General features: G+C 41.5%; 1 protein-coding gene across 1 annotated transcript in view; it reads right to left on the minus strand.

Annotated features, from left to right (window-relative positions):
- The window catches only part of LOC307064891 (ATP-binding cassette sub-family C member 4-like), a gene marked incomplete at both ends in the record, with an annotated part of 116222 nt that overhangs the window by 54146 nt on the left and 44567 nt on the right, over positions 1 to 17509 (minus strand). Inside the window, 5 exon segments of the mRNA XM_079721614.1 lie at positions 2368 to 2562; positions 3862 to 3962; positions 4991 to 5101; positions 6251 to 6370; positions 10280 to 10430. Coding sequence (XP_079577740.1) covers positions 2368 to 2562; positions 3862 to 3962; positions 4991 to 5101; positions 6251 to 6370; positions 10280 to 10430 — 678 coding nt within the window.

The raw sequence follows: 17509 nt of genomic DNA on the forward strand, positions 1-17509 counted from the left end.
GTCTCTGCTACAAAACTGTCCCCTCTAACCTCTCCATCCTCCATCTCCACGAGGCAGCCTCCCTGGGGTTACTAGGTAGTTGTGACGGCTGAATGTGAAAATGCGTGCTATACACATGGCAGTTCTTTTCCCTGAATGCTCTGCAGGTGCCTGGTTCTTCATTCACTGAATCAAGGCATCGTGCCTTTGCTCATGCTGGTCCCACCTTCCGGAATGCCTTCCATGTGCATTTCCACCTGCTGAAACCCTAACCATATATCACTAAGTCTGCCTCACCAGACTAATCCCTCAGAAATGCTCTCCCTGACCCCTCCTGTGGACTTCTCTCAACCCTAATAGATGTGATACCATCTTTTTCTAAAGTTCCATAAAAATGATGACTTCCTTCTATCTTACAAAGCTAATATGACCTTTTTCTTATTTTTTCAACTGGATTGTATATGTTGACAGCAGGATCTGTATTGGATTTGCCTTTGTATTATTTGTATTACCTGTGGTGTCCTGAGACAAAGAGGCATTATGTAGGGAGCTGAGATTTTTAACTCAAGCTGGAGAAATTTATGGAAAATTGATTACCATATTATTTAGGTACATGATAAGTTGGACAGAGAAAAGACATGGCAGATGGATCCTACCGCCATAAATACAATTGCAAATGGCCAACCTCACATTTTCATGGGGCAGACAACTGATACAGTATAAGTGGTTACGGTCATTTTACACACTCTGAAAATGACAACAATCTTTGTCCAGGCATTTACTCTATGCTAGTCTCCATGCTGGGTGCTGTAAGTGTCTTATCTTGTTTAAGTTGTTCAACAACCCTAGAGGTTAGGTCCTATCACTTCCATTTTGCAAAAGAAAAGATTGAGACTTAGTAAGATTAATTAGTCTGCCTGAAATAACAGAGCCCGTAAGTCACAGGACGGGACTCAAATACACGCGCATCGGCCTCTTTTCCATTCTGCTGATGGCCTCCTTATCACCTGGATGGCCTGGCAGCTTATTATGTCCCTCTGTGTAGCTAGAAGAGAAAGTGGGGAGAGGTGTAGCTGCAGTTAAAAGAACAGGCCTACCATATAGACCCTATGCCAGACAGTTAAAGCATGACATGGACACAGGTACCTGAGCTCAGGTGAGTTGGCTGTCAGCAGGAAGAACTGGCACCCACAGCTGGGCTGGCAGAGAAACCTGCAGCTAAGTGGGCACATGGTGCCTGGGAAACAGGCCAAACAGACCTAGTGCCCTGCTTCGGGCAGCAAGAGTAATTTTTGATCCCGTCAGGTAGTGAAAGAACTGCACATACACTGCTACACTGGGCTGTCTCTGACTCCGAGCCCAGGCAGGGCCGAGCCTGTGGTGAAATACCTGTAGTGCCCACAGAAGGCTGGTGTGGGGAAGGCCAGACAGCAGGATGAAAACTGCCTGTGATGAAGACAGACTCCACTGAAAAGATGCAAATAAATGCACTGGAATCACACAGAATTAGATTATAATGTAAAGGCATGATTTGCAGAATATAAAAGTAAGTAAATTTGTAGGGTAAGTGGCACAGAACTTTCTAGAGCCACATGCTAAGACACAAGAGGGGTTAGGTGATTCATGAGCTTAACTGCAAACTGTCAAAGGACATTTCTTGGAAATCACAGGTTATCAGTCATCAAAAATTGCCTATGAGGGACTTCCCTGGTGGCGCAGTGGTTAAGAATCCACCTGCCAATGCAGGGGACACGGGTTCGAGCCCTGGTCCAGGAAGATCCCACATGCCGCGGAGCAACTAAGCCCATGTGCCACAAGTACTGAGCCTGTGCTCTAGAGCTCACTAGCCACAACTACTGAGCCCACGTGCCGCAACTACTGAAGCCCACGCACCTAGAGCCCGTGCTCCGCAACAAGAGAAGCCACCGCGATGAGAAGCCCGTGCACCGCAACGAAGAGTAGCCCCTGCTCGCCGCAACTAGAGAAAGCCCGCACGCAGCAATGAAGACCCAACACAGCCAAAGATAAAAATAAATAAATAAAATAAATAAATTAAAAAAAAATTGCCTACGGGAGAGAAACGACTTTACTGGGAGGTCTTGTTTAAATGTGATTCTGAGTCAAGAAGTCTGGGTGGGCCTGAGATTCTGCATTTCGAAGAAGCTCCAGGGCCCACCAACCACCGTGAGGCAGCTCACCACACAGGGAAAGAAATGCTGGGATCCCCATTCCATGGTCGGTTTCCAAGAAAGATTCACCTACAATGTCACTGATCTAATCTGCATCCAAGAAGAACAAAGAGTCCCCCTGACACACTGATGAGGAACCCAGCTGATGCAGTGCTAAATCTTAAGCTGGATTTTAAAGAGGCAAATGGCTTAAACAAACCTTTTCCCTTGAGTTAATGACTGCTGTCAGGTCCTTCAATACCAGAGGCCCATCCAAGCTGTACCTTAAGTTAATATTTTGAAAGAAAATCTTTCCTCCATGGGGCCAGGCTGGTGGTGGACAATGAAAGAAGTATTTCCAGGGTGCTTCTTTCTCAGGGTCTGTATATTCAATCACTCGTTCTACTGAAATCATCTGAAACACATATGACATCACATGAGTTAGGAAGGGAAGGTCTTGTTCATGGATGTTCAGAGATTGTAAATGAAGCATTCTGCTTTTATATCTTTACATCTGCGTTTCTATGGTTAAGAATATCTCCGGTCTTAGCAAACACAAAGGACAGAAGTAGGAGTTTGATGAAGCCTTTGATGATTTGCAAACTTGTTTATGGCCTTGTAACACTGTCCTTTACAGCTCCTTCCTTCAACATTATATTAAAGAATTAGAGAAATGAATGCAAAGATTTTATTGATCCACTTTTCACACCTGAATAAAAAGCAAAAGAATTTTGTTAAAGAAAAGAATACTTATGGACGCCAATCAGTCAAGTGTTGCTACAGAAAGGCCATCTGTTATAGATGAGCAGAACTGGATGGTCAGCAAACCTCATTTTAATAATTAATCACTTTCTACTCTATTAAGGAAAGAAATGGAAAGATTTTGTTTTTATTGTTTCTCTCCCTTTAGGAGAAGATGCTAATATTCAAATGAGAGTATAATTTACATATTGACTAAGGCTTTTTTTTTTTTTTTTTTTTTTTTTGTGATACGCGGGCCTCTCACTGTTGTGGCCTCTCCCGTTGCGGAGCACAGGCTCTGGACGCACAGGCTCAGCGGCCATGGCTCATGGGCCCAGCCACTCCGCGGCATGTGGGATCTTCCCGGACCAGGGCACGAACCCGCGTCCCCTGCATCGGCAGGCGGACTCTCAACCACTGCGCCACCAGGGAAGTCCTTGACTAAGGCCTTTTAAACAACTTTAATTTGACACCTTTGATAGCTCATTCTGAGAGGGGGCTTATCCTACCAGAAAAAAGGGACACCAGCAAATTCAGGTGTTCAACGCATACAAGACCAAATGCTAAAATGGGGGACAGAGGAACCTATTAATTAAATAAACCTCAAAATACTGAATTCTTCTTTTACCAAAAATGAGGAATTACCCATTAAGAAACAAAAATAACCCCCTAAGAAATTAGCTTATATTCTCTCCAGGATTTCAGAACCTCCCTCTTACAGAGACATTTATTATATTTGAAGACAGCTTGTGATGAACATAAAACCTGCTGATACGGCACACAAAAGACTGAGAAAAAGATATATATTTTTTATTTTACATCAACTTTAAACAGATGGAGGAGGATATAAAAATTTTTTTAACTATGACGTAAAAATAACAGTTTTACTATTTTACATACGAATTGCTTTTATGCCATTTAATGGCAAAGAGACTTGAAAAAGCTAAGAACAGTAAGATTAGATAAACATCACCATATTCTCAACTTTGACGCTTTGCCAGACGCACCACTGGATCGTCCCCATGAGCGTGAGGGCAAGAGACAGTGCCAGGCCAACCTGCCCGGCATCCAAGGCTAAATGAGGAAGGAGAAGGGGAATAAAGTCAGTCTCATTCTCAACCCCTTGCTCAGCTCCTTCTTTACCACGAAGACCCCTTTACATATTTAAATCATTTCATGCAATGATAGTATTACTCATACTTTTACTATCTGTTGATTGAGAGCATAATGCAGTGAAAAAAAAAAGCCCACTATAAATTTAGAAAGACTGTTAGATGCGTTCATTAATCCCAACAGGATTGACATACATTTTACAGTATTATATAGGTGAGGAATAATGTCATTATTTAGACTTTCGTCATTACGGTTTCAAGAATCATTATGTAATTTCACTTACTACGTCCAATGTAGCTGCAGGTGAAACCAAGAAAAACAAGGCAATGGGTTTTAAGAACCAGTGCTTTTAAATCTAAAATACTACTCTCATTGTTTCTTATTCAGTGTTGTTACCATGGAATAGTTAGGGATGGTGAGTTCATGGCACGCAGGCAATGGGTTTTAAGAACCAGTGCTTTTAAATCTAAAATACTACTCTCATTGTTTCTTATTCAGTGTTGTTACCATGGAATAGTTAGGGATGGTGAGTTCATGGCACGCAGGCCAATACCTGCTCATCTGGTACCCACACAGCAGGGAGGATACTGTTCTTCCCTACAGGGAATCTTTCTCACCTCAATACCCACAGCCAAGAGTAGCCCTAAAGCTAAAACCTAAAGTGCTAAGCTGAACAAAAAGCTTAATGGTAAACTTGGTTCTCTCCTCCCAACTATAGGACACTACCTGGAATGTTCAGAAGGTCAGCTTGCTACAGTTGCGAAGACCTCCACCCATTCAAAGAAAGAAAAAAAAAAAAGATAAAAGGTCTCATCAAGACACAAATGACTTCACATGGACCACACTGTGGAATCACACACTATAAATGCTATAATACAATTTATTAGAACCAGTGTATATTAGACAAGACAAGGCAAGAGTCTAATTTAATAACTGTAAACAAAGCTATAAACTGTAGGCACACCACAGACATTCACATCTGTACTTACTTCCTGCCAGAATCAGGGACCCAAAGGCAACAACAGTGACAAGGATGGCACAGATGGCATCCAGACGCACAGCGAGCCATCGGGACGTAGTCGAAAGCAGTAACCAAGCCTCTGGATTTGTGAACCGTAATAAGCATGATAAATAAGTAGAAAAACCATGTTAGCTGCTGCTAATGAGGGACAGCATTTTGCTCAGTTGAGCTACAGAAGATTTTACACAAGGTAGGACAGCAAAGCTCCACACCCAAGGAGCCTGAAGACTCCAGAAAGTTAGGTTTTGACAGAAGACAACATGCGGCACACATAGGAATCAGTCCAGGGGCTTTGTGGGAAGCATGCACTGAAAAATTCAACCCACAGGTTATAAACAGAAATACAATCATAATAAAGAACATGGAAAAATGGTCTCATTGGTACATTTGCTGCAGTGCTGGGCCTCAAAGTGAGGCTCATCCTCTCACATGTCAACTATTCCCTTTTCTCCAGTAGCAGAGAGCTCAGCTCACACTCTGTTTCCAGCACCTTCTGCATTTACTGCGGGGCCCTGCATAGCGTTTATTCTTACGAGCCAGTATCTAAACAACCATCAGCTAACAGGATCTGCATGTGGCTTTCAAAATGCCACTTTATCTTCAAAATACAGTAAAGACTGGATAACTGAGCCAGGATTTTATAGACTTAGAGGAAACTCTGAAATTTCTACCTAGAAAAAACTTCACTGATACAAAGAATAATACACAGCAAGTGGGTGGCAAATCAGGAAATTATTTTCCTCAATCACATCTGCTGCCCTGCATGCTGTGAAAAGAGAGTCGGCAAACTACAGCCTGGGGGCCAAAAACGGCCCACCACTTGTTCTGAAAATAAAGTTTTATTGGAACACAGCCACAGCCATTTGCTGATGTATTATCTTTGTCTGTCTTTGTGCTAAAACAGGAAAGTTGAAAAGTCACAACAGAGACAGTATGGCAAACAAAGCCTAAAATATTACTCTCTGGCTCTTTGCAAAAAAAAGTTTGCTGACTCCTGCCCTAAAGGACAGAAAGCCACAGGTCACAGTGATGGAAGGACAATGCAAGCCAGTGAGGGGAGAAAAGCAGGGGTGTGACAGGGGAAGAGGGGAGCTCAGAGGGGAGGCTGAGAGGAAGGGCCGGGGAGGCGCAGAGAGAGGTGGGGGCCGGCAAGGCCACCTGACAAGGACTCGAGCCTCAGAAGGCAGCACCTCCCATCCTTTGAAACCATGTCCAGAAACTTACAGACCTGAATGCAAGTCCTGGTGTGTGTTGAACACTTCCTGAAACTTCTGTTCAGTACTGTTCGCCCGGATGGTCCAGAGTCCTTGGAGAGAAGATGATAAGTGGGAAAATACTGGGCTCCGAGCTGGGGAAGTAGAGACAAACAACAGGGAAAGTCAGGGAGGCTGGATGCAAGGAAACCACCTGCCTCTCGTGCTCCGTGGTTGCACATCCTGCCATAAGGGCTTCCTGGTGGGCTGCCTGGGAGAAGAGGGATGATGCCCCTGCTGTAGAGGGTCCTCCACATGAAACCTCTAACTCCTGCTCACACCAAGCTTCACTTTAATGACCTGGACATGAAGATTCTCTCTGAACCTATCTTTGACCAAATTCAAATCACAGCTAGATTTAGATAAAGAAATCTTTTACTAGCTCATTCATCAAGGTCCTCCTCAAACATGCTTCCCTCCAGATTCTCCCGATATCCCTCCAGTTGGAAATTGTTCACTAATTTTTTAAAAACTTGATGAAGTATAGTTGATTTGCAATAATGTGTTAGTTTCAGGTGTATAGCATAGTGACTCAGTTTTTTTCTGATTATGTTCCATTATAGGTTATTACAAGTTATTGCCTAGAATTCCCTGTGCTATACAGTAAACCCTTGTTGCTTACCTACTTTATGTATAGTGGCGTGTATCTGTTAATCCCATTCTCCTAATTTGTTCCTCCCTCCCTCCCTGCCTGCTTTGGTAACCGTAAGTTTGTTTTCTATGTCTCTGAGTCTGTTTCTGTTTTGCATAGAGTCATTTGTATTATTTTTTAGATTCCACATATAAGTGATATCATATAGTATTTATCCTGCCCTTCTCTGACTTACTTTACTAAGAATAATATTTTCTAGGTACAACCATTGCGCTGCAAATGGCAATATTTCATTCCTTTTCATGGCTGAGTAACTACTGTCCACTAATTTTTGAGTCGGCAGCATTTTTAAATTAAATTCTCTGTGAAAGTGCTCACCACACTGAATTTTGATGAGTTATCTCTGTGTTGTCTCCACCTTAGATTAATAACTTAAGGGCTTGGATAAAATCGGCATATCCCCCAAACTGGAACAGTGCCAGGCATAGGACAGGGGTGAGAGAGGAAAGTGAGTGGACAGTCTGCTGTCTCCCTGCATCCCGGGACTTTCCTGAACCTGCATCAAGAGTCTCTTTGCAGGTCCCGGAGCCTGGGTATCGCACTGCCCTTTTGCCCATAGGACCTGGGCAGCCGAGGCGTCTCTGAATAGTCTTGACTCCACTGCATGAACCTGATGGATGTTTCTGTAACTGCCTGCTGGATACTTGAGGCCTCTGGAGGTCACTCTGCATGTGACACTCACATCACTCTTTTAGAATCTGACCGCGGCCTTAATGTCCATTCTCTTTTGAGTGACTTCATGTGGGTCTGGGGCCTGGTGTCACATGACTGGCCATTCATTTCCTGGCATCTTTTCTAAGCACACACTGAACACGAGCACCAGGGCCTGGCTCCTGCACATCAGGGAACAGGTGGGCTTCAGGCTGCTGAGCAGGGAGGACCCTTACGATTTTCATTCCCCACCGTGAACTAAGCTATAACCTGCTGTTGTCAGGGACAGATAGTGTGAGTCTGTGACCTTGGATATGGCTTCAGCATTCAGGCGCTGCCAAATGAATAAAGCTGGCTAGAGAAAGGCAACCAAACTTCATCCTGGTTCTATGGACTGCTCCCTGGCTGACCACTGCTATGCTCACTTTTGCAAAAATATGCAAAAAAAAAAACCCCATTATAATCAGCTGCAGATTTGTCATTAAGATGACAAAAGTTAACCTACGCTTCCAGAGGCAGCTAGGCAGTAGGATCTGAAAATAAACCTCAGAACTTTAGTAGTTATTCTGAGCACAAAAATGAAGCAGGTTTATGTCGTCTGGCCACAGCAATCAGGCATCCTTCTTTTTGCTAGTGGCTCTAGCAGTGGCCTTAAGACATACTATCATTTACCGTATAGAGAAAACAGCAGTGTTATTATTTATGACACAGACCCGCTATCTAGAGAGAAAACATAAACAGTTCTAATGAACTCACCACCACATTCAGTGATCTGGGGGAGTGGAGGGGGTGTATCCAGATTGAATTTATGGTCTAACACTGTCACAGCCTGCTAGGGTGCCGGAAACACAAATACTCCACAGGGGCTGTGCCCAAGGTTTCAAAACCCCATAGCAAACACTGAAACATTCCTGTACTGATTCTTTAAAAAAGCCTCAGGAGGTGCCCTCCTCTCACTCTCATATGGATGGGAGGTGGTCCTTGCCCCAGGCAAAAATCTCTGTCAGGCATTCCTTCTGGAACAACTCTTTGAATGTACCAGATCTGCTTTGCACCAAGACTACTGAATGACTCCCTTTCATGAGTGGCCTCAAATCATACAACATCTGAAGCCTTGCGTGCACAGAAGACTGGATGGAGCTCGTCACTTCCTCTTCTGCTTCCCCAGGTCCCACCATCCTACCAAGTCACACGGGCAGAAGAGCGCACACATGTGGACTCCACTGCTCCACAGTCCATTCAAACACCTCACAAAACCAGCCTCACGGGGCTTTAGCTGGTTCTCTTGATGACTGAAAATTTTTTCTACAGCTTTTATGAAACTGATGCCCACTATCCTTTACGTAAATAAGTGCCTCTTAAGAATTTCTTACTTTAAAAAAAACACACAGGGCTTCCCTGGTGGCACAGTGGTTGAGAGTCCGCCTGCCGATGCAGGGGACACGGGTTCGTGCCCCGGTCCGGGAAGATCCCACATGCCGTGGAGCGGCTGGGCCCGTGAGCCATGGCCGCTGAGCCTGCGCGTCCAGAGCCTGTGCTCCACAACGGGAGAGGCCACAACAGTGAGAGGCCTGCGAACCGAAAACAAAACAAAACAAAACAAAAAACCACACAAATACCACAACAAAAATACTCCTTTGTCTTGATGAGTTTAGATTTTTTTCCACTTAGTAGATACGAAGAACCTTGGGATCAATATGCTTCTCTTCTTGGCTTGGTTTCTAGAAAGTTAAGTTGGTATTAATTTGCAATAACTACCCATGGTTGGGATTTCTGATGTAAACATCTTCCTTCCTTACTTTTTGTCTATTATCCTTATACCTTTTTAAAAAATATATAACAATTCTACTTATATTTTTTGTTTCAATATTAATGAAATATGTGCATTAATAGTGAGATAAGCTCTGAATTATTTCATCCTCTCTGATTACCTGCAGAATAGAATAATTAATCATAAAATGTGTTTCCCATTATTCTAAAACTAGGAAGTTGAATGGAGTAATACACTAAATGCGTACTGAACGGATTCCCCCTCCTGTGTCCTTCTAAGGGGATTATTTTCAGCAGCCATTTATATGAACAGCTTTGGGGAAGGGGGAACACAAACAGGGTGGTATCACACCAGATACTGGTGATGATAAATGCAAACCTGAAAATAACAGCACTTACCTTTCCAAAGCATTGAACAAGTGCAACTTAACCGCCCTCTTTGAACATGAGAAAGAATGTATTTTTCAAATATATTACTTCTGACACATGTTTCCTGATGTCTCCTTTCCTTTTCCTCATCTTTTCCTTTCCTTGTCACTTCTAGTAACTTTTGGAGAAGAAAAATCCCGTTTTCCTTCTTCATTAGTTCCAACATGATGACATGTTTGTTTTTTAGAAAAATGCTTACTGAGTGGCTCCTCTGTGTGAGGAAGTATGTCATGAACAAGACAGAAACAGTCCCCATCCTCACGGTGTTCACATTCGTCCTCCTCGTGCTAAAATGCAAAGCTGCAGCTGACCCGCCACCAGCTCCATTTGCCTTAAGGGCCACATGGACTCACAGTGGCCATGATATCCAATTACCGAATGTTAACTTAGTGAGAAATTCCAGAAGACAGAGTCTGCAGAATTTCAGGGGTCTGGTTCATTACAGCATAAATGGAAGCCAGCCTGAGTTGCCATCCCAACCTGAGAGCCCCGGGGAACTCACTCGCACATTCCAGGAGTTTGACATCTCCTGACGTCTCTAAGAAATATCTCCGGAGAACGAAGAAAATGATGCCAAGGGGAACCAGGGGCATAACAGTCCAAGGAATCACAGCCACCATCACGCCTGCCACACCAATCCCAAGGAGAAATGTCTAAAATAGCAGAAAGAGATACAGAGGCCTCCTTGTCAAGGATTCTTTTCAAAGATAAACTTGGCCGTTTTGTTCGGATTGCATTCCTTTCCTTGAAAGACTTGTTGGAATGGTAGGCAATGCTTTCCCATCCAAAGAAATAAAATTATAGGTGGTCCTCATATTTACTTATTGCGTGTGTCAAACACTATTAAGAACTTTCTAGGTATTAGCTCTTGTGATACACTCAGTAGCCCTGTGAGGCAGGCATTACTATTTTTCACAGATGAGAATATTCGAGACTCAGAGTAGGACTTGAATCCCAAACTATCATGAGTCAGTAGGTGTTACCAGAGAGATGAGCAAGCAGGTACCACAGATGAGGAATTCAGAAGCTTCATCTATACATGTAGGGGTAAAGAGGTGGTTAATTACGAATTCAGTGTCCAGAAAAGTATGAAAAAATTCAAACGTTGACCTTTGGAAGTAGGAATTCCTCTTTCTTTCTTGGTTTTCTAACCATAGTATTTACTGAGTGCTGAATGTGTACAGGGCTGTACATTTAATACTTCACGTGTATTTACTTAGCTAATCCTCACAACAGCCCTATAGAGTAATAGTATTATCTCACCTTACAGATGGAGACACTGAGGCACAGGGAGAGGAAAAGCAACTTGATCAAGACGCTCGGAGCTGGAGAGCCCAGGTTAGGAGCCATCATGACACATTTAAGCTTGCTCCCAACTTCCCATCATTATGCTAAGTATTTAAAATGTCCATTTCAAAGGCTAATGATTATAACAGCAGCAGATGCCATTCACCAGGTGTTTACTGTATGCAAGGCACTGTGCTAAGAGTTCCATGAACATTCACTTCATCGTCATCTCATCCCTTGAGGTGATTTTATCTCAGGAAATGATCTTGGCTTAAAAAGACAGCAGACAGAATAGAAACCCAAGGCATTGAAGGCTGCTGATTTCAACATCCATCTTTATCAGGAGAAGTATGAGATCATGGTGTACAGCTTCAGGCGACAGGAATGCAATCAGCACTTAGCATCTGCCTGCTGTGAAAGCGGGGTAGGGATGGGGGGACTCGCAGATTCACGTAGCCTGAGCCAAGGCCTCTGAATTTTACAGCCTCAGATGGATACAAATCCATGGTGATCTGTACAAGTCACAGAGCGCTGGGGAAACACAGGGAAGAATGTGTGAACACTTTTTTGAGGATTCTAAGAGACTGACAACTGAATGTCACAGGCTGGTTTAACAAACAGAAAGAGTGGCGTGAATAATTTGCAGGTAGTAATCGCATTTGATGGAAATTCGGACCCAAAAGGAGCTGGGCTGGGAAGGTTGAGATGCTTGTCCGAGTTAACACCAGTTGTTCTGTGTCCTCTCAGCGCCAGCACCTGCATCCTGTGCTCTCCAGCGCAGGGCCCTCCCCGCCTTGTCACCCAAGGCAGCTGGCCCCGGCGCGTCTCTGAGGGATGGGTTAGCGGGGTAATGCCCGTATCACAGAGATGCAGGTTATCGTTTCACAGCTCTTCCAAATCAGTTTTCTCAGGGGATCCTCACGACCATCTTGTGAATAAGAAAAGTAAGAACTGTCCTTTCCATTTACAGATAAGAAACATGAAGCTGGGAGGTAAGTAGTTGTCCTGAGTTTTCCCGGAAAGTTAGTGCGTTCCTTAGAGAAAGCCAGGAACTGTTCATACTCAGGAAATCCCAGAGCCACAGCTGCAGGCAGGAGGGGCCTGGAAGGAGGAGGAAGCTTCCAGAACCGTGACTTTATGACCAGGAGCCCTTGTGAACCAAATTGCATGATCTGGATGTAGACCCATGTGCTTTTCCTGTTTCTCCCAGTCTCTGTCGTGGTATCAGTATAAAACTCAGAGTGAAGAGGAATGGAATTCTGAAGGAACAATTCCAATCATAAGTGGAGAAAAATAGGGCTGTCTGACCTCTCTCCTATTATACCTATGGCTGAAGAATTTCTTACAGCCACGGGGAGGGTCCTTCCAGCTCCTTCTATGTCTAGCCTTAAGTAGTCACTTGGCTTGCCATTGTTGGTTGTCAGGGAAAAAAACTGCTGAAATGTCAATTAGGAAAAAATCCAAATTACAGTTTTTTAGCAGATTTTCATCATTTGATTGGACAACATTCACCAGTTTCAATAATCTGGCTCTCCCCAGGTGAGGGTCTTTTATGACTAACCCAGCCCGGCAGATTACCTGGGAAGCAGAGGTAAGATCAAAACAAAGGGCTCCATGGGAGCTGTGCCAACACCTTTCTTTGGGTACCCGTTAAAGACTGGTAACTGTTGCTCTCAGAGGCTCCCCAGTTAGGTTAGGTCCTTCAGATTTCATGCCCCTAAATTCTGAAGCAATTCACAGAGGCTTTCTCCAAGAGTTTTATTTGTACTTGTTGGTCATACTATAGCCATCCTCATTGTGGACTGGATATTATATTATAAAAATATATAAAATATATTTTTTCATAAAAAATATATATGTATACAATACATGGGTTTACATTTATATGTATCTATGTATATACATGTGAATCTTTTATTGCCAGCTGTCTCAAACTGTTTATAGAAGTTGGTAGAAGATAAAAATAGTATCTAAGCAAAAAGTCAACATCTGAAGAAGGAAAAGAAAGATTCTGGTACATGATAAACAACCCTTCCTGAAGCAAATCCCATTTCTCCTTCCACATTTCCAGGAATTCCAAGGAGCCTAATCCAAGCTGCACACACAACTCCCCCCATCTGATTGGATTTCAGGCCCATATGATGACCCACCTCACCATGGCCAGTGCTTCTGTACCTCTGTCACACTATGGCACAGAGATGATGATGTGTACACAGCAAGAAGCATGTTGACCTAGAATAGAAGCAAGTGACCCAAGTCCTAATGCCCTAAGAAATAAGGGGAATCATTATGTTGATATGCTTATAACCCACTTGGAGCACAGCAGTTGGGAAATTCTATCCAAGGTCTATGAAGCCACATGAACAAATACAAAAACTTCCTAGATGAAATCTTTCACTTGAGAGTACATGGTGATTTCTCACAATTCAGAATCATTTAGTTTGCAGAGAATGACAACCTACACCTGGAGTGGAAATTCCATTAGCCACGTATTGTACTGAGATAGGGTTTAGGGCTAACCTTCTTGAATATTAACAGGGAGGTTAAGACCCTACAGCTACTCTCAATCTTAGTAAAAACTGGGATATACCAACAACATAAAAGGATGGTGGATGGAATTAAATAAGATAATGTATACAAAAGGCTTACCAGTTCATATATAATAAATATAAACTGTAACTCCATCATTACCACCCTTCAGTATGCTCTGCGTGCCAGCAGCCAGGGGGAAGAGAGGAGGTGTATTAATAGACTTACAGGTCCAAAGAATCTTATGAGTCTCATGAAGTTGGACCTTGAGAGGCAGCTCATTCTAACCACTAGAACAGCTTAGTACTATCCAAAGATGGATCAGAGCAGGTGCTATTTTTCCTAGATGTGGTAATAAAAATTGGTACATGTACTTTTGTGCCAAAGGGATTGTGGCTTTTCTCTGGTCACAGCGAAAAACGTATCTGAGCTCTATTTTGTTTGAAGATGCACTTTTAAAGTAATATGACCAATAAACCTCATGCCTACAATTTCTGTCCTCTCTGTATTTTCTTCCCAAGTCTAGGTCTTCCAAAGATTGATAACCTTAGGGATACGGCAGCAAGTCAACATTTTTTGAGATGTTTGTTTTCTTATTCCATATCTTCTTTCTGTTTCAAGTTTTGCTTTTTCTTGGTGAAGACTTAGTTAGGAAGCTACTGAGCATTTATGGGAGACTAAGGGAAAATGTGGTGGACCTCCAAACCAACAAAAGCAAACGAGATTATTCAATATATTCCAAAGACAAGATCAATTTGATATTTGCTATTTCATGCACCATGAATTCGTGGGTTGATATCAATGGAAGTACAAAAGCTGGATTTCGTACACTAGTGAATCCCAGGAAATTCACTGGGATTATATTTTCCCTTCCGTCTGCATTGTCTACTTTTGTTGGGTTTCGTGGGATCGTATCTGTTCTCTCCCATGAGGGGAGCAGTCCTAGATTCCCAGCTAGTTAGGGAATAACAGCCTGCTCAGCTCACCAAGCAGACTGATCATTAAAAGGTCTTAAAAGTGCTTGCCTACAGAACACACTAACATGTGTCGATTTAAGAATTATTCTTTAAATATGAAAAAAGAAAATTTCATAAGAAAGATGAGGTCTAAGCCCAGAAAGCAAAATGACTTGGAAAAAAAAAAAAACCCTATCTAATTTTAATAAATACATAAACACCAAGGACACAAAATGAGGCTGAGTAGTTTAAATGTGTAACACCTGTATTTGCATGGTGGTAAAAACATTAAATTTTCACCAGAAAGTCTCGACCTATAGAATTAACACTGTATTATAATATTGCAGATTTTAACACATTCCTTTCACAAGCACAGTTTGAAATACAAGGCCCCATTTGCCTCCTTGGCATTTAACTTCCAAATTGCTTACAGTCCTGTAGGAATTCCTAGGTATCTACCCACATGTTACTTTAAACTTAATTCCAAGGGATTCTGTTCCTGCTAGTCTCTGTGAAGCTTATGTCAAAGAACGTGCTTTCTATAAACATCAGTAACAATGTATTCTTCTTATTTAATGCAAATAAATATGCCATCCATACTTCTGGCTCACTCTCTATTCTTATTTAATTCTCTCTTGCTCACTCTGATATCTATTTTGGGCACAATGTGAAATATATATTTAATCATAAAACCACTTAATCAGTAGACATTACTTTTATTATTTGTTTACAGTATTAAAAAATAAAACCAGGATCATTAAGATTGCTAACACCTCAAAAGAATTTCAAAGCTTTTAATTCTATGGTCAGACTCTTAAGAATTCTGTTTCAAGCTGTGGTTAAGTACAAATCATCCAGATTTCCTTAAACTATTACTGATTTTGCAAAAGATATAACTTAAGTGCAATAAACTTTTGGCAAGAAAACAAGGCAAGATTTCCTTGTGATTTAGAGAGGGAAAAAAATGACACCTAGTTTTTGATCAGTAAGCTGTTTACTGATGTGGGTGTAGGAGAGACTGTTCTACCTACTCGTTCTGGAAACATATGAGATTAAAAAATAACCTTTCAATGAAATGGCTGTCACATAGATTGTGCTGCTGGCTAACACAAGATTCTTGTGGAGACAGTAAAATCCTGAACAGACTACACAAAACTCTGAAAGAATTAAGAAATAAAATGGAACTCCTATCCTACAATACTCACTACCCTTCAATTACAGTACAAATAGAAGCAAAAGGAAAAACATGGAAGGTTTCTAAATGTAAGCTCCTAAACTTAATGCCAACCTAGGGTTAGTGTTGAGTCTGCATGTAAGCTGATAGAGTACCTTGCACCTCTCAGGAGGTTCAGAGATCAGCTCTGGTTCCCAGATCCCTCGTTTCTCACCTCTGTTTCCTTTGACCTCACCCACCTCGGTTAACTCTGTTCAATCAGAACACTGGGGTGTCATATCTGTATGATGAGATGTACACAAACCCTAAGACTAAGCTTTTCTAAACTTGTCTTTTCCTTGGGATACACGAATCACACCTTCATCCCTCATTTGGCTGCCTTGGATCTTTTCACAACCACACCAGCTCTGGGACCTGTGTATCCTTCAATTAGCTCCCAATTGAGAGTCACAGCTAACTGCGCTGAAGAGTGAATGGTGGTGTCTGGTTCACAGTTTGTTAATCAACATAACAGAAAGCACTGGGGAAACATAGTGCACTTCTTCCCTTGTGTTCAGCATATCTCACTGATCAATAGTTTCCTTTCTACCTTTTGTCAGGGTTCATGCTTATTACAAAATTCAAGACTGAAGTCCATTTATTTGCTGCTTTTAAAAGGCACATCTTAAAAATAATAGCACATGAAGCTGGAGATGAAACGTTGAAAACGGTTCCCCATAAAAACACCAGCCAAAAGAAAGCTGGAGTATCTATCTACACCACTACGAACGTGAAGTTAGGAAGGATTCCTAGAAATAAGGAAAACGTTTCATAAGAATTAAGGGCTGATTTATCCAGAAGATACTTTTTAAAATCTAAATTTATATCATCCTTTAATAACATAGCTCCAAAATATATAAAGGAAAATCTGACAGAACTCAGGAGAAATAGGCAATTCCATACTCACAGTGGGAGAATTAAACTCACCTCAATAACTGATAAAACAAGCAGATAAACATCAAGAGGGATATAGAAGATTTTGAAAACATGATGAACAAACTTGACCTAATTAAGAAATATACAATACTGCAGTAAACAACTACATAATACATTCTTTTCAGTTACATGTATGCTATACTAAAGCAAGAATCAACAAACTTCAAGGGACAGAAATTGTACGCAACATATTCTAACCTACATGGATTTAACTAGAAATCGGTGACAAAAAGGTAGCTAGAAAATTAGTAAATGTTTGGAAGCTCACTAATACACTTGAAAATATTACCTAGTTCAAAAATTCCAATAAAATTAGAAAGTATTTTGACAAAAGAAAATGAAAATCTACTAATATTAAAATTTGAGGGCTGCAAACTAAAGCTGTGCTTAGAGGTAAATTTACAGTTTAAACATTTTTTTAAAGGCTACAGAGAATACATGGGAAATCTCGATATCGTCCTCGTAATTTTGTTGTGAACTGCAAAAATATCCTAACAAAAAATAAAGTCTTACAAAAAGAAAAAGCTAAAAGTCAAGAATTTAAAATATATCTTATAATTAAAAAAAAAAAAACCCAGCATATTAAACTAAAGTATGTAGAAGAATGGAAATAAGAAAAAAGTAGTCATGAATGTAATAGAAAACTAACTTCTAAGCAGAAAAATCAACAAATACAAAGCTTGGTTCTTTGAAAGCACCGTGAAATGTAAGGAAAAAAACAAAACAAAAACAGAAAATGGGAAATTTACCATTAATTTGAATTAAAAGAGGATAGCACAAGAGATACCATGGGTATTATAAAGAGGATATA

This window comes from Hyperoodon ampullatus (assembly GCF_949752795.1).
Source record: "Hyperoodon ampullatus genome assembly, chromosome: 16".
In the NCBI taxonomy this organism is placed as follows: domain Eukaryota; kingdom Metazoa; phylum Chordata; class Mammalia; order Artiodactyla; family Ziphiidae; genus Hyperoodon; species Hyperoodon ampullatus.